The 21,193-nt window shown below is 44.6% G+C and overlaps 1 protein-coding gene across 5 annotated transcripts in view; it reads left to right on the top strand.

The window, feature by feature from the left end:
- FGF13 (fibroblast growth factor 13) overlaps nt 1–21,193 on the top strand; it is a 156,400-nt gene that overhangs the window by 110,044 nt on the left and 25,163 nt on the right. For 4 of the 5 annotated variants that reach the window (XM_042479663.1, XM_042479660.1, XM_042479666.1 and 1 more), the window contains one exon: nt 20,593–20,703. In XM_042479663.1, coding sequence (XP_042335597.1) covers nt 20,593–20,703 — 111 coding nt within the window. Of the gene's footprint in view, nt 1–12,318; nt 13,151–20,592; nt 20,704–21,193 lie in introns of those variants that run through there. The other variant, XM_042479661.1, reaches the window with a different exon arrangement.

Genomic DNA, 21,193 nt, shown 5'->3' with positions numbered 1-21,193 from the left:
TGCTCGGGATTTTTTGCTGTGCTTAGATGTGACCATGAATTGCCACTGGAGGACCCTCCTCCATATTCCTTGCGAAGTAGAAGTGTTTCTCTAGGAATCTCTATGTGCCCTAGCGGCAATTCTTATCTCGGGAATCTGCTAGAAGTTGGACCATGACATCGCACTGGAGATGAACCTTCCAATTATGCCTTGAGAAGTGTTTCTCTCAGGAATCTCTATGTGCCCCATGGAATCTCTGCTCGGGATGTGCTAGAAGTTGACCATGAAATTGAACTGGATGACCTAATATGCCTTGAGAAGTGTTCTCTCTCAGGAATCTCTAGGTGCCATAGGGCCAATTCTATGCTCGGGATCTGCTCGAAGTTGACCATGAATGAACTTGCACTGGAGAGATATACATATGCCTGATAAAGTGTTCTCTCTAGGAATCTCTATGTGCCTCGGGCAATTCTATGCTCGGGACATCTGCTAGAAGTTGCCATGACATCGCACTGGAGGACCTAATATGCCTTCAGGAAGTATTCTCTTAGAATCTCTATGCGCCCCAGGGCAATTTCCGCCTCGGGAGTGCTCGAAGTGCCCATGAAATTGCAATGGAGGACTACATATGCCTTGAGAAGTGTTATCTCTCGGAATCTCTATGTGACCCCTAGGGAATTTCTATGTCGGGCTCTGCTAGATGTGACTTGAAATTGGCACTGGCGGACCTACAATGCCTGAGAAAGTGTTCTCTCTAGGAATCTCTATGTGCCCTAGGTCAATTCCTTATGTCGGGATTCTCTAGAAGTTGACATGAAATTGCACTGGCGGGACTACTAGCCTTGAGAAGTGTTCTCTCAGGAATTATATGTGCCCCAGGGCAATTCTCGCTCTGGATGTGCTGATGTGACCATGAAATTGCATGGAGGACGTACATATGCCTTGAGACGTGTCTCCTAGGAATCTTCTCTGTGCCCTAGGGCAATTCTATCTCGGGATGTGCTGAAGTTGACCATGCAATGCAACTGGAGAGGAACCTATATGCCTTGAGGAAGTGTTCTCCTCTAGGAATCTCTATTGCCCCAGCGGCAATTCTTCCTCTGCTCGGTATGTGCCTAGAAGTTGACCATGAAATGCACTGGAGAACCTTACATATGCCTTGAGAAAGTGCTTATCTCTAGGAGATCTCATGGGCCCTAGGGCCCATTCTATGCTCGGGATCTGCTAGAAGTGACCATGAAATTGCCTGGAGGACCTACATATGCCTTGAGACGTGTTTTCTCTCTAGGAATTCTTTATGGCCCTAGGGCCCTTCCTTGCTCGCGGATCTGCTAGAAAGTTGACCATGAAATTTGCACTGGAGGACTAATATGCATTGAGAAGTGTTCTCTCTGGAACTCTATGGCCCTAGGGCAATCATGCTCGGGATATTCTATCTGACTAGAAGTTGACCATGAAATCGCACTTGGAGGGGACCCTCATATGCCTTCAGGAAGGTTCTCTCTAGAATCTCTATGTGCTCTAGGGCAATTCTATGCTCGGGATCTGTTAGAAGTTTGACCATGAAATCGCCACCCTGGAGGACCTACATTTCCTTCAGAGTGTCTCTCTGGAATCCTATGTGCCCCCGGGCAATCTCTGCTCGGATCTGCTCGAAGTTGACCATGAAATTGCACTGGAGACCCTACACTGCCTTGAGAGGTTCTCTCTAGGATCTCTATGTGCCCCAGGCACTTCTCCCCGCTCGGGATCTGCTTAGAGTCTACCATGAAATTGCCACTGAGCGACCTACATATGCCTTGAGAAGTTCTCTCTCCTAGGAAGCTCTAGTGCCCAGGGCAATTCTATGCCGGGATCTGCTGACGGACCATAATTCCCTGGATGACCTACATCGCCTTGCGAAGTGTTCTCTCTAGGACTCTATGTGCCCAGGGCCTTCTGCTCGGGATGTGCTGACAGTGACCATGCAATGCCACTGGGATCCTACCTGCCTGAGACGTGTTCTCTCTAGGAATCTCCTGTGCCCAGGGCAATCTATGCCGGATCGCTAGAAGTTGACCCATGAATGCCAGGAGGACCCTACAATGCCTTGCGAAGGTTCTCTCTCGCATCTCTATGTGCCCCAGGCCCAATCTCTCGCTCGGACTTGCTAGCAGTGACCATGAAATTGCACTGGAGGACCTACTAGCCTTGAGAAGTGTTTCTCCTGGATCTCTATGCTGCCCCAGGGCATTCTATGCTCGGGACTGTGCTCGAAGTTGGACCATGAAATTGCACGGAGGCCCTACATAGCCTCTGAGAAGGTCTCTCCGGACTCTCTAGCCCCCCCCCCCCAGTTTATTTCCAGGCAGAAATGACCACTAGAGTCATCTGGCGGACTTAGTATTCCTAGAGAGCATGATTAATCAGTCCTGGAATAATCAAATTTGCCACAAAGCTCCAAATGGGGAGGACCAATTTAGTGAGAACATGTAGACACCAGATATTCAAACAGTCAACTCTACGTTGAATACCCACCAAGTGCATGCTCTACTATGGAAGCCCAAAGTCTAAGAAACTATCATCGGCCCTTCTTCCAAGCCCTTTAACCATCTGGTTAGTCTGGAGGAAGAACATAGACTCTTTTAACGCGTTTTATTGGGAATATACCAATGCTTGCTTTAAAAACCACTGTTTGCACCTTGGTAGGATATGTTGGAGGTGGCAATAAAATTGGGGGACACTGAAAATACATATTTGATCACCGGTATATACTCATAAGTTTGTAAGAAACACCGTCACAAGACAAAATGTTTTTATGCCAGATTGATGAGCTGTTGCGATATCTCGATCTGTAGATTCTGCAACTAAGGTGGTGGTGAATTATGGACCTCATAGATATATTCAAAAAATTAGGTTGCTTCTATTGTCGTTGTGAAATAAGCATCGGTTTGGAAGAACTTGGGGGTGAAATTGCAGCACGGGTTGCATGCTGCTTCTGACCACCAGGGGCAGAGTAAGACAAGAACAAAAAAGGTCCCTTGAAGATTGGTTGGAATCAGATCTGGGAAAATTCAAGTTCCCCTTGAATTTTGTATCTGCTTGTAGCAGCTGCCAGTGAACTATTTTATTTTTGGTTTGCATTCCAGTCATCATACAGAGGCAAAAACACAATGCAAATATATTAAAGGGATAGGAAATCAATTGAATCAAGAATTTAGAATCATAGAGTTGGAGAGACCGCAAGGGCCATCCAGTCCAACCCCCTGCCATGCAGGAACTCACAATCAAGCATCTCCATTGACAGATGGCCATTCAGCCTGTTTGAAGACCTCTAGGGGAGACTCCACCACACTCCAAGGGATGTCCACGTCAAACAGCCTAATGTCAGGAAGGTCATGATGTGAGCTGCCTTTTCCTGTAGTTTGATCCATTGTTCTTCGTTCTGTCTCTGGAGCAGCAGAAAACAGCGTGTCCTTCCTGAATATGACATCCCTTCAAATATTTAAACAGGGCTATCATTCACCTCTTAACTCTTTTTCTCCAGGCTAAACATCCCCAGCTCCTTAAGACGTTCCTCCTAGGACCTGGTTTCCAGACCCTTCACCATTTTAGTCGCCCCTCCTTTGACACGCTCCAGTTTCTCAAGATATGTAAAAATTGTTAAGACTTAGCTACTGCATTTAGCAAAACAAGCAGGCTTCTTTTTTAAATTGGATACACAAATTAGTCCTCCTCCAAGCTTGGAAAAGGCCTTTCTTTGGAAACAAACTCCAGAATCCCCAACCTGCACGCCAGTCCAAAAAACTACTTTTCTTGCTTTGTCTGAAGTTTATTTGAGATGCACTCAGTTAGATGCATGAAAAGTCAATGTCCCCCAACCCCATGGCAGCCTCTTAGTGGGGAGCACAGGGAGAGGAGAAATAAATGCCGGCCTCCAAAAGTGCTCAGATCTTCCAAACTCACAGCTGTGCCTTCTGAATCAATGTGATGTTGTCTTCCTCTTTTCTCATTGTCACCAACTCTGCCACGGATGATCGTCTTTTCTAATGGGTCATATCATCATGGTGATGAGCAAAAGGGGAGCTTAACTGTTCGATTTCCCATCTTGAACTGTTTTTCTCCTTCCTGCTGCGTGGGACGTCATGCAAAGGAAGAGTTACACATAGCTTTGGCTGGCCCTACATCTCACAACTCCTCACACTTCATTTCGTCATTTGATTAATAACAGAAATGTTAGTTTTTTGTGGGTTTTTCAGGCTATGTGACCACTTCTAGAACATGGCCACATAGCCCAAAAAAACCACAAAAAACTATGGATGCCAACCATGAAAGCCTTCGACTTCACAACAGAAATGTTGTTAATAATGGTGAATATTGTTCCTGAATACAGGAGCCACCTGTACAGAAGTTTTCTTGTGCAGGTACAAAACTACAGTGGATGCTGAAGTCCCATTAAATACAATGATGTAGTAAAATGTTTTCCCTTATATAAAATGGCAAAATCAAGCTTTGCTTTTGGGGATTTGTATATTTTTAAAATATTTTCACGCCGTGAAGCAGGAAGTTCTCTTTTACATGTGTAATGAGAACTACAAGAAAGCTCCTTACTTCATGTGTTACAGGAACTGTACAAGGGCACCAGCGTTTCTTGTTTCAATTGAGTTTAGGGTGAAGAAGAGTTCTGGCCTTTAAATCAGGCCCCTTGGGTCACTGCTGAGGACTAGCAATAGATTAGAGATGCATCAGAACTGTTTTAGACTGGGTCAGACCGTTGGTCCATCTAGCCCCAGTACTGTCAACTTTGACTGGAAGGTGAATTTCAGTTGCAAGTAATATTCTTTCGTAACCCTTCCTGGGGAGGGTTGATGTTCTCTGGTGGCTTCCCATGCAAGTCCTAACAAGCTTCCAAAAAGAGACAGGATCAGGAGTGAAGTCGAAGGCTTTCACAGCCGGCATTTTATGGGGTTTGGGGGCTATGTGGCCATGTCCTGGAAGAGTTTATTCCTGATATTACACCAGCATTGGTGACTGGCATCTTCATGACAGCATTCTCTGATGATGCCACAGATGCTGGTGAAACATCAGGAATAAACTCTTCCAGAACATGGCCACATAGCCTGAAAAAAAAACCACAAAAACCTAAGGATCAGGAGTGTTCAAGATGCTGGTGGTGGTCCTACCTCTGCACTGGGAACCACTGAAATGGAGGACTCTGTAAAATGAGGATGCCAGCAAGATGCAACTACATCACCTCATCTTCTGGCACTTGACTAGTGGATCAGAACTGCAGGACTTAGTAGTAATGGTCTAAATATTCCTCCATGCCCCTATTTTGTCTGAAATAAACCTTCAGCAACATCCCCAACCCCAACAAAGAGGTGTCCGTGTGGTAATTATACCAGAATGTCCAGCGAATGCGATTCTTGTAAATGTTTACAATTATCCTGGTCGCATCCAGGGCTCATCAATAATTCAGCTTAAACAAAACTGAAGGAATATGCTTTCTTTTTGCCTCTAAAAGGCTATTTGAGCTGCAAAGAGAGGGAGAGAGAGAGAACGCAAAAAGCATTAGCCAGGCCTAACATATTATGGGATCTGGTTACAGCTCCCTGGACCTCTCCCTTCCCCCATGTCATTACTTCAGGAGATGAGACAATGAATTCTGGCATTTGCAAAAATAACACATTTAAGCAAAACACCACCCAGCAAGCAAGAGCAGCAGCAACCGGCCCACCGCCCAAGAAATGGTTCCAGGTTTGCCAGAAGACGACTCTTCTTTGAGCCCATGCATTTTTAATGATCGCTGAAAGTCGTAATGGTCTGCTCCTCCTAATGCCCATTAATGATCTCTGTGTATACCACAAAGATGTTTCTGGCTGGTACCTTAGAGAATACTGCAAACATGCCTTTAAACTTTCTCTGAGCTTGCTCTCAAAGGCAGGCTGGGCTTGGAAAGGGCAGCATCGTCTCATAAGGCAGATATGGCTTTGGGGATGAGAAAATCTTACTCAGGTAAGGAAAGTGGAAGCAGAAAATTAGTTTGGAAGGGGGAGAAAATCAGCAGAACTGGTTGGTCACCACTATGGCTTCTGAAAAGTCTGGTAGCTGGGGGAAGATGCACGCCTAACCTTAGCCATCTAGCAATGTGTTGTGAGTGTTGAGTTTTAATATCCTTTCTTTTATTGACTTGCTCCCTCTGTGAAATTTATTTCTTTAATAACGGCAACAGTGACAAGGAGCAACTCTTGTGGTCCAGGCTGTAGGAAGGTACCTGCGTATACTGATGAGATGGCAATTTTAGTTTCTATCCCCATCCGCAAACCCTTTGAGAAGACGTTGGAGAAGATGCAACTAATGCTATGTATAGCTAGAACCAACCACATCACTGACAAAGTTGGTGGGGCAGGGAATAGTTCTTTGAAAAGGGAGGAATAAAGTACCAACCTGAAGACTTATTTAATAGATTTTAATTCCTGAAGCACCGTATTAAAGTCTGATTTCATCTCTGTCGGTTTGGAGCTCCAAGGGGTCAGTATGGTTTTAGAGCTGTGACCTCAGAATGACATTGCAGCTATGTATATATATCCACAAGGCAGTTTTTTTCTGAAGTTTGAAGTTTATTGTATTTAAGTTAAACAGTATGTTTGCAAGTCTATTTTTCTTTTGCATCTGTTTATCTGCACCAGGATCAGAATTATACATATAATCTCCCTTTAATTCAAAAGGTACTCATTTGACATTATGAAATGATCAAATTACGTACTGAACCAACGCCCTACGGTGGAACAAGAAGGGGAAAAACATTCCAGCAACTCCAGAATAAATCCTTTTTCCCCAGACAATCATTGGAATTACTTCCCCCAAATGAAAACAAAAACAAAATATTATGTCCAAATCTGTTATTTCCTTGGTTTTTCACTTCTGAGTGTTGTGTTTGATTTACAAGATCAAGCTTCTTCTCTCATAGAAAGGATGAAACTCAGTAAAGGGACACATACCTCTCCATCTGGTAGATCATATGTAAATACCAAATATTAAAAAGATAGTATCTTAATATTGGAAACTTTTAAAAATTGCAGCAGGTTTGTTTGTTTGTTTGTTTTTAAAAAGCCAATTCACAGCGCCATGATCTGGTTAAAAATTGCCGTTACGAATATAGTGCGATATGTGAAGATTTTTTTTCTTTCAAGAGATAATTATTGTAAGAGAACCCAAGCTTCAAAGGTCATGAAAAGATAAACTCAGTAAAGGGTAGTGACTTACTTTCCCAGGGTGCAGTCCTTCCACATTTGGAAAAGATATGCCTTTTTGGACTACAGCTCCCAGAATCCCCTCATCAGCATGGCCACTGGCCCTTCTGTCCAGGAGATTCTGGGAACTGCAATACAAAAAGGATTTTTAAAACCCACCTCTGAATCTTATTGATTGCTAAGAAAAAATAAATTAGACTTGAGTTCAGAAGGTATATGAATGTGCTGTACCTGGAATTCTCTTGGGAAAATCTTCCTAGTCCAGAGAGTTGCAGCCAGATTGCTAATGGGTGCTGATGACATGGAGCATACAACTCTCATGTTGCAACATCTCCACTGGCTTCCCATCCGTTTCAAGGCACAATGCAAGGGCTGCATCTACACTGCAGAATTAATGCAGTTTGACCCCACTTTATCTGCCAAGACTCGATGCCATGGAATTCTGGGATTTGTCATTTGGAGAGATGTTTAGCCTTCTCTGTCAAATTCCATAGGATTCTATAGGGTGTCAAACTACATTAATTCAGCAGCGGCCAAAATGCTGGTCTTCTGTTTTCCTCCTCTTCTCCTTCCCCATTCTCTCTTTCTCTGTCTTTTTTCCCATCACACATTCCTTTCCTTCCCTATGCTCTCCCTCCCTCCCTCCCTCCCTCCCTCCCTCCCCCTCCCTCCCTTCCTTCCTTCCTTCCTTCCTTTTTCTCCCTTCTCTCTCTCTCCCTTCCTTCCTTCCTCTGAATACTCAGAGGTGTTTTTGCCAGTTCCTTCCTCTGAAATGTAGCCTACAATTAAGCCATCATAATATCTGAAGCCAATTAAAACCAATTAAAACAACAATGACGACAACAGATAAAAGTCTAGCACATTACACAAGGCCTGTTTCCCAGAAAAAAAAAGATCAGTTCTCAAAGCTATATGCTAAATGGCCTGCCCTGTATCATCTTAATCTAGTTTTGTGCCTCCAAGTGTGGTGCAAGTTGTTCTCCTGCTGTTTTCTCAAAGAAAGTGTTCTCTACGTGTCTCTTGGCTTTTGTGCATTGAATGTAATGGGCACCATCTTCTGTGCTTTCAAGTCATTGCTGACTTATGATGACCCTTAAGCAACCCTATCATGGGGTTTTCTTGGCTAGATTTGTTCAGAGAGGGTTTGCCTTTGCCTTCCTCTGAGGTTGAGTGATTGTGACTTGCCCAAGATCATCCAGTGGGTTACCATGGCTGAGCAGGAATTCAAATCCTGGCCTCCAGAGTCATAGTCCAACACTCAAACTATTGCACAATGGATTTACTCACCTTCTAAGCTTTGTCGTGGTTGTGGTTTTTAAGTTAACATCTTATAGGTGGTGTAGCACAGAGGAAGGATTACAAGCTAATTTGTGGATGTGTTTGCTTGCATGCATATACTTTGGTAAGAGTTATATTCTGCCTCATATTACATTACAGGGAATCCATTTTCATGGTGTTATGGAATGCCCTAGAATTTGTGTAGGTACGCTTGCTTAAAATATTGTATAAAATACTGTATATATACCTTCAGGCTATGTGTATAAGGTGTATACAAAACATACATGGATTTCATATTTAGACCTGGTGCTCCTTTCCAAGGCATCTCATGATGTACCTATATGCAAATACAGGTATTCCAAAATCCTTTTTTTTTTTCTTTCTAAATTCCAATACACTTCTGTTCCCAAGCATTTTGGATCAGGGAGACTCAATATATATGTATATATAATGAATAGGTTGGAACACATTTTCTTAAACTTTTATGTGAGCAGCTAGCAATTAAACTTGGACCAGCTTGTACTGAAGGTGGAGCAGGGGCTTTTCAACATTGCTTTTCAAAATTGCTCCGTGCAAAGCAAAGATCATGCTCCTGAAGCAAAACCAGTACGTTTAGGATTCGGATGTAATTGAATTAAACAGCCCTACCTACAACTGGACAGAGGGAATGAATTAACTGCATTTGATTTGATCCATGTGGTGACGGTGGGCAGAAATGGATTTGATGTGAACCTTTTACATTGCATTTGGCAACCTGACAAATATAGCAGTGATAACCCTGGTATGTTGCCAGTAGCAAAAGAACCAGTTGTGCCTTTGCATCTTGAAATGCCTCTCTTTGATCTGAGGGAGTAATGAACCAAGGCACATTTTCACTATTGTGAAGGTGCAATGTACTAATGAAAGTTGATCAGTTCCTACCTTTACATTTTTACTGTATGCTTCTTTTCCTGCTTAGAGAGAAGCCATATTTATTATTATTATTATTATTATTATTATTATTATTATTATTACTTTGCATTTGTATCAGATGTGCTCACCAAGGGTGACCATGCTTTAGCCCAACAACAACCCTGTGAAATAGCTTTATGATGAATGTGGTTCTCCAAAGGAACCCAATGAATGTCTTGTTTGAGCAGGGATTAGAATCAAAAATCTCTCGGTCCAAAACTTAGTCTATTATACCATACTGACTCTGTAAGGATTGCTATCAGCCATAGATCCCATTATGTTTTGTGTCCACAATGTAAGAAATAATAGTCCCATTCAATGCCTGTCTCACCATACTTCACTTGGGTACCACCTGAGGTTCTCAGCATCCCATGTTTACAAAAGATACTGACAAAATGTGACATGTCCAGAGGGCATTATGAGATGAGGGGCCTGGAGCACATCTCATGAGGAAAAGTGGAATGGAGTTGGGTATGGTTTACTTGAAGAAAATACAATGAAGATATTTATGACAACCATCTTCAGACATCTGAAGGCTTATCACGTTGAGAATAGACTCTTTGCTCTAGAACAGTGCTTCCTCAATGTTTGTTTGGGATTTCAATTCCCAGAAGCCTCAGCCAGCTTGGCCAACATTCAGGAGTTCTGGGAGCAGAAGTCCAAAACATCTGGAGATGCAGAGTTGAGAACCACTGCTCTGGAGAGTAGGGCCCAAACCAATGAATTCAAGACAAAGGGACTTCAACTAGTTATTAAGGAGAATTTCCTGAAAATACAAGCTAGTTAACATTAGAGTAAACTGCCTTAGAAGAAGTTGAGCTTTTGAACCCGAGTCTGGATGCCCACCTACTATGCATGTTGTATTACTGGATTTCCTGGATTGGCAACAGGTTTAAAGAGAGGATCTTTGTATTCCCTTCTAACTCCTTGATTCTGTGATCCACTCCTGAATAATTGTCTTTGGTGATATTGCAAGAAGAGGTTTGGCAGAAAGCTTTAGAAACTGAAGAGAGGACAGAGATGGAAGAGAGAAGGTTTAGCATGCATTCATGCACATGTGAAAGAATGGAAATGGACCAGTTCTGGGTGGACAATGGATGAATTTTGGAAATCGCAATGGGCAGCCTTCAGTTTTCCCAGCCATTTTGGGATCCATAGTCTCAGAAATCAGAATCACATAAGGTCCGATCCAAATCTTGTTGTTGAGACGTTCTAATAGAAATTTGACCTGGCTTCCCCTCACTCTGCAAATTATAAATCATGGATGATGTCTTCTAATCTGCCTCTTCTATTTGGGAGTAGAAACTGAGTCAGGCTCCCGAAGTCAAATACGAAGAAACAAATTGTCTTTGCCTGAGGCATTTACAGTCAAGCCTTCACAGAAAAAACACACAGCCTTGAAATGCTTTCCTGGAGAAAACATCACCAAAGGACCAGCTTCGTGTTGCATATTTAAAACCCTGAAGTTGTCATCCACAGCCTGGAAAGCTTATATTTTTGGAGCATGGTCCCTAGAATCTGTTCCCATCTTGGTTGCAACATGGTCAGTGTTCACCTGCTGGATGTTCAGAAAAGCAACGTTTCCAAACTGTGGTCCCATCACACCAGGAACATGTATCTCCTTTAATGCATGTGTCGACTAGGGAGTTAGTGGCCAGAGATGATGCACTTGGGTGACATTCAACATTTCAGCCTCCTTTTCCATGACTACTATCACTCCTCTACTTTTCCTACTAGAATGGCAGAGATCTGCATCTTCATGTGGGCTTCCTAGAGTCACCTGGTGGGATCATAATGCTGCTCTGAGATGGGCCTTTGCCCTTTTAGCTCCTATCCAGTCGGGCAGATTCTTCTGGTATCAGACCTGGCTGGATTCACTCCCCTATCGACATAGAGAGCCACCACTGTTCTCTCTCCGTAGGCCTTCTGATCTCCTGAGAGTCCCACACCTCTCCACTTGTGGGCATCTCAGGACCCTTTCCAGCAAAACCTGCTTCTCCCTCTCCAGCTGCTCTCAGCTCCTCCCAGGCTTTGCCCATTCCAACCCAAGTCACGTCTCTTTGGGTGCCTTTTGCTGTGCCCTCTCTCTCCCCCCCAGAGGCCTCTCTGGTTCCAGAGAAGGAGGCACTGGTCCTTAAGACCCTCCCCACCCTCCAGATCTCCTGACCCACGGAGACTGCTGGCTGGCTGGCTTTGGGAACAGCTGCCCCTGCCTTCAGGCTGCTCCCCTACACACTCCACACACACACACACACCACTGCTCTTGCCTTTCTTTCTCCTCCACCACCTCTTCCACTTCTTCTTCTCTTCTTCTTCTTCCTCTTTTTCTCCTCCTCCTCTTCTTCTTCCTCTTTTTCCTTCACCTTCCCAGCTCTTGTTCTTCTTTTTCATTCACCTCCTCCACTTCTTCTTCTCCTTCTCTTCCTCTTCCTTTCCCTCTTCTTCTCTTCCTCCTCTTCTTCTTCCTCTTCTTTCTCTACCTTCCCAGCTCTTCTTCTTCTTTTTCATTCTCCTCCGCCACTTCTTCCTCTCTTCCTCCTCCTCTTTTACCTCCTCCTCTCCATCTTCCTCCTCTTCCACCTCCTCTTCTTTTTTCTTCCTTCTCCTCGTCCCCACCTCCTCCTCTTCCTCCTCTTCCACTTCTTCTTCTTTCACCTCTTCCTCTTCTTCTCCTTCTCCTCCTCTTCTTCTTCTTCCTCCTCTGTCTCTCCCTCCTTTTTTCCTTCCTCTTCTTCTTCCTCTGCTTCCTCCACCTTCTAGAGCCCGGTTTCTGCGTTGGTTGAAAAAAAGAGGAGGAGAAAGGAAGAGAAGAAGAGGGGGGGCACGTTGGGGAGGGCTTGTGCCGCGTCGCCTCTCTCTCTCTCTCTCTCTCTCTCTCGCATCGTCCGAGAGGCGAGGAGAGCGCAGCCTCTGTTGCTGCTGCTGCTGCTGCTTTTGCAGAGAGCGGGGCCGGAGTCTGTCGAAGGCAAAGGCAGCCTACCCCCGTCCTCCGTCCCTTGGCTTTGCAGAGCCCCTCCGAGGAGAAGCGGAGCGGATCGAGGAAGGAGGAGAAGATGCAGAGGCGGAGGCGCCGTCCCTCTTGAAGGACCAAAGGGCTCCATCCAGCAACCGAGGCTCAGCAGCAGGAAGAGAAACCTTGTGGGGGCAACCTTTTGGCGACCCCCGGGCCCTTGGTCCTCCCGATCCCCCTTCTCCCCCTCTCCCTCCCTCCCTCCCTCCCCCCAACAGGTTGCTTGGGATCCGAGGAGGAGGAGGAGGAGGAGAGGCTGGAGAAGATGCTGCGCCAAGGCTCCCAGAGATGAGGGACCTGTTGGCCGGCTGAGCCCCCTGCTCCTCGGAGCCCCCTTGGGCCCTTCTCTCCCGGCTGGGCCCCTGGAGGAAGGCGATCCTCGGCCCTGGGGCCCCAGCCTCTCGGCTGCCTCTCCTTCGGGGGCCCTTCTTGTTCTTTTCCGAGGGAGGCCAGAGCAGCATGCCTGGGGCTCCCCCGGCCTGAGGAGCCTGCAGGGTGGCGGCCATGGCAGCAGCCATCGCCAGCTCCCTCATCCGCCAGAAGCGCCAAGCCCGCGAGCGCGAGAAGGCCAACGCTGGCGGCAAGTGCGGGGTCAGCAGCCCCAGCAAGAGCAAGACCTCCTGCGCCGACAAGAAGAAGCTCAGCGTCTTCTCCCGGGTCAAGCTCTTCGGATCCAAGAAGAGGCGACGGAGGAAACCAGGTGGGAGGATGCTCCTCTTAGCGCACCCAAAAGTCTCCCCTGGGAGCCCCTCTGGGGTTGGGCTGAGGGGTCTGCTCCGGCTTCTGGTGGGAACTTGGAAAGAGATGACACAGAGGGGGTGGTTGTGTGCCTTCAAGTCGTTCTGGACTTGTGGAGGCCCCTTAGGGTCACTTACGGTGGTGACTCTAAGGGGACCGCCGTATGGCAACCTGAAGAGGACCAACTTATGGTGACCCTAAGGGGACTGACATATGGCAAACCTATGGGGACCAACCTATGGAGACCCTAAGGGGACTGACTTATGCCAACCCTATGGAGGACCAAGCTATGGGGACCCTAAGAGGACCAAGTTATGGTGACCCTTAGGGAACCAATGTATGGTGATCCTGAGGAGACTGGCATATGGCAACCCTATGGGAACCAACCTGTGCAGACCCTAAGGGGACCAACTTAAGACAGCCCTAAGAGGACCAACATATGGTGTCCCTAAGGGGACTGACACATGGCCACTCTATGCAGACCAACCTATGGACTTATGACAACCCTAAGGGGACTGACTTAAAGCAGCCCTAAGAGGGTTGCTATATGCCGACTTAAGGAAACCCTATGGGGACCAACTTATAGAGACCCTAGGGAACTGACTTATAGTGACCGTAAGGACTTATGGCAAACCTAAGGGGACCGACTTGTGCCAACCCAGAGATATGGTTATCATGGGGGTTTCAGGGCAATATTTGTTCAGTGGAGGTTTGCCATTGCCTTCCTCAGAGGCTGAGAGAGTGTGACTTGCCCAAGATCACCCAGTGGGTTTTCATGGCTGAGCAGGGATTTGAACCCTGGTCTCCAGAGAACCTATTTGAGTGGCTACAGTTCAGCATCTTAGTTCAGTCTCCATTCATCACTTCTATTGATACGGAAGCCATTAGCTGACATTGACTCCAGCCGGGACCCAAACAACTAGATGTAAGGCTATGTGGTTGCCAAGGAAGGGCATGTTGACCTTTGTTGTCCTGGTTAGCAGGTGGCTCCCATGACAGTGGGATGGAAGATGGGATGCTATCCAAAATGCTGAACATATTTTGGGCAACGCCTTGGATAGCTCATTTAAATCTGGATTCACCACCACCATAGTGACATGGAAAACAACTCCCACTGCTGCTAGTTGGTGTGGCTGGGGGGATCCCTATAGCCTTCTTGTTTGACCATTTCAGGTCAGTAGGTCCTGGACAAAGATAGATTGGTCTGATCTGGTAGGACTCTTCTCACTTCTTTCTCTCTCTCTTTCTCAATCTGTGATATATCTGTTCCAGGTATTGAAAAGATAGGAAGTTAAAGTATCTCTCCAGTGTGCTTAACCTATATAGGAGGGACAAGACTCAGTCAGCATCTTTAGTTCGGCTAAAATCCAGAGTAGATTCACTGCTCTCACTGACCTAGCAGTCACCAGCCTTCTGTAGACCAGGAGTTCTCAATCTTTCTGGTCCTCCCAATGTTGTTGGATTTATACTTCCAGAAGCCCAAAAGATTGTGCATGCTGTCTAATAGTTTCTCTGGGAATGGAAGAAGGGATGAGTGGGTTATGACTCTTGGTGGTATTTTGGACTTTACAATATATGCTAGAAGGTTGAAGAAGACTGGCATACACTAATGTCAAAAAACCAACAAAAACAAATCAAAGCTGCCCGCTTCAGTCAGCTTTCTCCAACTTAGCACTCCTTCAGATGTATTGGACCATAGATCCTGTCCTCCCAAAATGATTGAAACTAGTCCTAATACATCCATGTTAGTTTGGGAGAGTCTATTGTACACAAGATACCTCAGTATATCATTTTTTTCAGCAGGTCAGGGAGGGTTAGGCTCAGTTTTTCAAGAGGTATACAGGCAACCTCTGTGGAAAACAGAACACTGGACTGGAGATGGATCATTGGTCCAGGTCAAAAAAGACTTATCTTCTTAATATCAAGGATGGGAATTAGTTGACTCTTAGGATGTTGTTGGATTGCAACTCCTATCACCCATAGCCAACACAGGTGAAGAATACTGGGACTTGCCATTCAGCCACATCTAGAGAGCCACACTCTTCCCACCATTGTCTAACTAGCCATGATGGTTAGAAATGGGACCTCCCAGGTGGTCTACTTTGTTGGGTATCATGCTAGAACCATAGTGTTATGGGGATTCATATTATTATGCGTCCTCCTCCTCGTGTATTTCCCAAAGGCATCTGGTTGGCCAATGTAAGTGTCAAGATGGTAGATCCTTTGCTTTGATGACACCTTGTTTTTCTTGTGATATTCTTAAGAAAACACTTCTCAAACTGTTTTGCCTTCTGGAAAGGATAAGAGCTAGTACCGTGCGGCTCCCTTATACTAAGTCAGCCCATCTGTCCATCCAGATCAATTGTTGGTTCTTTTCTCACTCCTCTCTTCTGGGGCTCACAATGCCAGGGACTCAGCCTGGGATGGGCCATGGAAAGCTGTGACCCTTTCTTGTAATTTCCTATGGCTGCCTGATGTGCAGTATTGCTGAGGTATGTGATACACATGCCAAAGAGGTAACATGTCATGCTTTGTAGTGGCACATTTGTCACAGCTGGCTTATTAGCCAAAGCTCCTTGTGGTATGCATCTCTCCATTAGAAGACTTGGGACTTCTGTGCATGAGAGGCTTGCTGATTGGTTGGCTGATTGGTTAAACTGGACCCTGTGGGTTAAGAATACTGACCAATAGCTTTGAGGTCTCCATGGAAGGATCAGGCAGGGATGTAGCCAAGGGGGGGGGGGCTGGGGGGCCGGACCCCCCTTCCACATGAGAAATGAATGGTGGGTGCTGCTGCGCCGCCGCACTCAAGCCCCAATATAATGGTGGCACTTAGTCTGGACCCCCCCCTTCCTAAAATCCTAGCTACGTCCCTGGATCAGGCAAATTCCTAGAATAGGTCTGGTCCGATCAGTGGATTGGATGGAGCAGAAGAGCTAGGTAGAAACTCCAAACACTATATCTCTGACTATCTGACACCAGGATGAAAAAACAGGGGCAGTTTTCCTTTCCTTTTCATTTTTACATGGTCAAGTCCTTTCTAAAACATCCCTCTTGCATGCACAAAGAAACTGGCATGCAATATACTAATTATTAACTTTGTGTCCTACCTTTTTTTTCCCAACACAGGGACACAAGGCAGCTTACAAATTAAAATAAGTCCAATACAGTTTTAAAATATTCCCCCCCCCAAAAAAAGCAATATTAAAATAGAATTAAATTATGAACAACACTAAAACAGTTTAAGTAAAAGTAAAAATGTTAAAAAGCCATTTTAAAAGCATTGCAGCATCTCTAGTAACGGGTGCAGTCTTTAAGTGTGCAAAAGCACTTTTAAGCCACATAGGGCTTTATAGGACATAACTAGCACTTCAATTTTTCCCCGTAAGAGACCAGCAGCCAGTGGAGCTGTTGCAGCAAGGGAAGTTATATGTTCCCTGTAAGCCATCAATGTGTTAGTTTCTCTCAGAACACTCAATGCCATCAATTCAGTGGCAAATGGCATTTTCTTTTCCCCTTTCTGTGTGCTTTTTCCCAAACTGTGGCTGTGCCTGAGACTCTGATTTTGCATTCAGTTGCAACTGAGGTTTATGCATGCACCGCCAGCTTATTAATCTCTCTGGATTCGGGCATGCCACCTACGCACACCCAATTTGGCTGATAGGCACCATTGATTTCCACACGCACATCCTTGTTTTGGAAGTCATGAAGGGACGTGATCAGTTTCTTGATCTCTTATATACCCCAACGTACCCACTCAAGATGTGGTACTTGAAAATGAAATGGAGAGGAGGGAGTAGGGGATAGCCTTCCCTGGTTCTGATTTTGTCTGTGCATCATCTTTGCATTGCACATCTTTGTGCAAAGTTGCACACACAGGAGGACCGATAGTCTATTCATCAGACAATCTCTCCATATAGCCCAGTATTTTTTTTTTAGATCAGTGCTTCTCTGGCTGTCTGAGATGGGGAACCAGCAATTTGATGTGCCAGGGAATGCAACCATATTTCTGCCCATTGGCTATAACTGTTTCTTTCTTTCCTAGAAACTCACTGTAGACTGACAGTGAGTCCAAGGCTCACAGACTGCCATTGGTCCATGGAACATCACTTTGAATAGTACGGGTCTAGGGGTGGTTCTCAACTATTGGACCTCCACTGGATTTGGGTTTCGATTCCCAGAATCCTAAGCTATTGTCCAGCCATGTTGGCTGGGTTTGCATTTCAAAACAATTGGACGACCGGTTGAGAAACACCAGTCTAACTCCAGTCTCCTTCAGCATGGTGCCCTCAGAGGTGTTTGAGCACAGCCTAACAATGTAGTGAATGGCTAGGGATGATGGGGTGTGTAGTCCAATACCAGAAGATTGCCAGGTTGGCTGCCTCTTAAGATTGAAACAGCTGTATAGTGATTTTGGCAAATTACTTAGTACTGTACAATATCCTGTGGGGTGTGTGTGTGTGTGTGTGTGTGTGTGTGTGTGTATTTGAAACTATAACAAATAGAACAAGTATACATTTATTGTTTGCAAACAGTTTATTTCTAGAGATATTAGAGAATGGACCTGGGCTTTCTTCCTGCAAAGCCTCTGTTCTGTCCATTTAACTGTGACTCTTCCTTTGACAAATATGTGGTACTACGTACATGGAGTGAAACCATCTTGCTTTGCCATCAGGTGAAATAGATTCAGCTTAGAGATGGTAAATTGCTTAAGGGAGATGTATAGCTCGGTCTTTCTTTTCCAAGATACTGTCTAATCTGGCGCTATTCTTTCTCTGCACATCTGTGTTTTGCTTACAGGTTGCTCTTCTCCCCAGTGCCTTTTTTATTTCAAAGTCTTGTTTCTGTAAAAATAGTCTAAACAACAGAACTTGCGCACGAAGAAAGCCTGCAGATAGGAGTGGGCAGGAATGGCCAAGTATCAAAACACCCTAAAATATTTTGGAAATCAGTGATGAACAGATTCCCTCTCCCCTTGTTTACTTTGCTCAACTTACAAGGCCTGTCACCATCCAGTCTTCCCAAGGTAGTTGACTAGTTGAAGAATGAAAAGACTGTTTCACACATCAAATGGCTGTGATGTGTGAAACATGGGGGGTTTTGAGCCAAGAATGGTGGCGGGCCTTGCAAAAATGCACTCAGGTGGTGCATGAGTTGACAACACATGTATGTGTTCATGGGTTATATTTCTAGTTCTGTATATGCCTAAGAAAGAGAATGCGTGAAAGGACCCAACACTAAAAGGAAGAGAAAACTTACGTTTGTCTATTAATTTCTGTGTTTTGTTTAATGAAGTACAGGTTGAGTCTCCCTTATCTGAAATGCTTGGGACTAGGGGTGTTTTGGATTTGGGATTTTTTTTAATATTGGAATAACTGTATTTGCACATATGTACAAAATGAGATATCCTGGAAGTATGACCCTAAACAAGGTTTGTGTGCATTGAGTCGCCATAAAGCCAAGCATTACTATCTCAACCACCCATGAAAAATGTGTTGGTTTTGGGAATATTTCTAATTTCAGCATCCCAGATAAGGAAAACTCAGTCTGTATGTATATTCCCTAAACTGTCTGGGTGGCATATATTAAAATCCACTTAAACAATTTAAAACAATAAAAAATATCAACATTTACATATTTTTCACTTGATTCGATGGGTCTACTTTAGCTGGGACTAGCAGATGGGTTCGTGCTAATCTGTTTAAACCAGAAACTATGATCCCACTTTGATTTCAAATGACAAGAAAAATATGAAATTCAAATTACAAGAAAAGAGATTCCTACCTAAACATTAGGAAGAATTTCTTTTTTACCACAGGAGCTGTCCAACATTGGAATAGACTGCTTTGGAGGGTGCTGGACTCTTTTTGGGGTTCTTCAAACAGGCATATTTCAGGAGTGCTTTAGTTGTGTATTCATACATGGCAGGGGATGATGAACTAGATGATCCTTGTGGTCTCTTCCAAATTCTATGACTGGAATTCTCTTGGTTAGTACTCCAACTAAAGAAGACCCATTCAATGAAATGTTTAACTGTAAGCCAACACATAGGTATGCCCCATTCATTCAATGGGTCTACTTTATGTAGTCCTAGTAAGAGAATTCAGACCTGTGATGGCTATCTGGTAGCTTCCATGTTACTGGGGTGGTGGATTCATTCTGGCCTTTACTCTGAACTTTGAGTTTTAGTTTAAAGCTTAAAGGAGCTACCCAAATTGGTGGACTTATTTGGGGATAGGGTTCGGCACACTGGACAACTACATTAAAGGCTGATGCCGCCTTGCAGAATTAATGTAGTTTGACATTACTTTAACTGCCATGGCTCAGTGCTATGGAATTTTTGGATTTGTAGTTTTGTGAGACATTAGCCTTCTCTGTCAGAGAGCTCTGGTGCCACAACAAACGACAGATCCCAGGATTCCATAGGAAGGGGCCATGACAGTTCAAACAGTGTCAAACTGCATTAATTCTCCAAAGCAGCATCAGCCTTTAATGTCGCTGTCCAATGTTCCGAATCTTATCTTCAAATAGGTCCACCAATTTGGATAGGCTCCTTTAAGCTTCAAACTAAACCCCAAAGTGGATTCACCGTCCCACTGACATGGGAGGCACGAACTGCCACAGATTATAATTGACCACATCCATCTATCTTTGAACACTGGCAACATTTGTAGGGAAGACTCAGCATTCACTGGATACCAGAATCACTGAAATCAATCCCTGTGTTTGCCTGTTTATTTCACTCACTCTTTTCCCCATTTAGAACTACCTGAAAGCATAATATGGATTTCTAAGCTTACTGGGATGCTAAGCTTTATCCTTGTTACTGAAGGGTGACATATGTTTTATTTCTTCAGTCTCTTTGATGCTGAATGGTTCGTCTGACCTGCGGAGCTGCTAACTATAGCTATCAACTTGGTTCTTGACTGGTACACAATCTTCTCTCTCTCTCTCTCTCTCTCTCTCTCTCTCACTCTCTCTTGTCATTTTAGAAGAGTATTTTCCCTCTTCTTCTGTTGCTGAATCTCAGCTGATTAAAAAGCCGGATTCCCTTCTTCCCGCCACTGTCTTTCTAATCTTAATGGAGATCAGATCTTGGTCCTTCAGCCATGTAACACACTTCTGGAATTCTGATTCTCCAGCACAAGATTGGTGTTTTAAAGTTTCTTGCATTTCTTATCCCAAGGTAAACATAATCGGTTGCAGCCCCCGGTCTTCAAGCCATTCATTTGATCTGCAGTCTTGCAGACACCTTCCGAGCTTCTAAATTTTGGTGCTTTCTTTCTAGGAGAAGCAAAACCAGGCCTTTTTATTCCTCTTTGTTTTGTTCTGTTTCAACCGGCAGCATAAGGCAAGGTTGCCTTCCGAACTCTAACCTTTCGTCTTCGCTTTGCTTTCTTCCAGAACCACAGCTTAAAGGCATTGTAACAAAACTGTACAGCCGGCAAGGGTATCACTTGCAGTTGCAAGCTGATGGAACTATCGATGGAACCAAAGAGGAAGAGAGTACCTACAGTGAGTACCCACTATAGAGATATTGTCTTGGTTTGTTTGTGTAATCTGAATGGCCGTTGGAAATCAAGGGCACTTTGAGGGGCAATAGATGGAAACCAAGCAACCTAATCATTGTGTGCATGTTTGCTCTTTCAACCTGGAGTAGAGAAACACTCGAGCACTTGATCAACTAGCAGAGGTAGTAGTGCTTTCTGCAAAACCTGTCCAAATGTTATCTCCATGGAGATCTGGAGGGCTTCATCACTTCGTTTTGGATTAGGGATTTTATTCTCTAGCCAGCAAAGGTTCCTCACCCCCTCATTTTGACTGATATGATGCCTTGCCATCTTTATTCCAAAAAACAATAATTAATTTTTAAAAATGAGAAACAAATGATCTCATAGAACAGGGAAATGAGAAAGCAATCCATAATGGAAATTTGGCATTTTGTACACTGGGCTATGCTGATAGACTTCAGATGAATGTTGTCTTCCTCTCTCCAGGCTTATTA

This window comes from Sceloporus undulatus, chromosome 7, assembly GCF_019175285.1.
Source record: "Sceloporus undulatus isolate JIND9_A2432 ecotype Alabama chromosome 7, SceUnd_v1.1, whole genome shotgun sequence".
In the NCBI taxonomy this organism is placed as follows: Eukaryota; Metazoa; Chordata; class Lepidosauria; order Squamata; family Phrynosomatidae; genus Sceloporus; species Sceloporus undulatus.
This window is presented reverse-complemented; position numbering and strand designations above follow the sequence as displayed.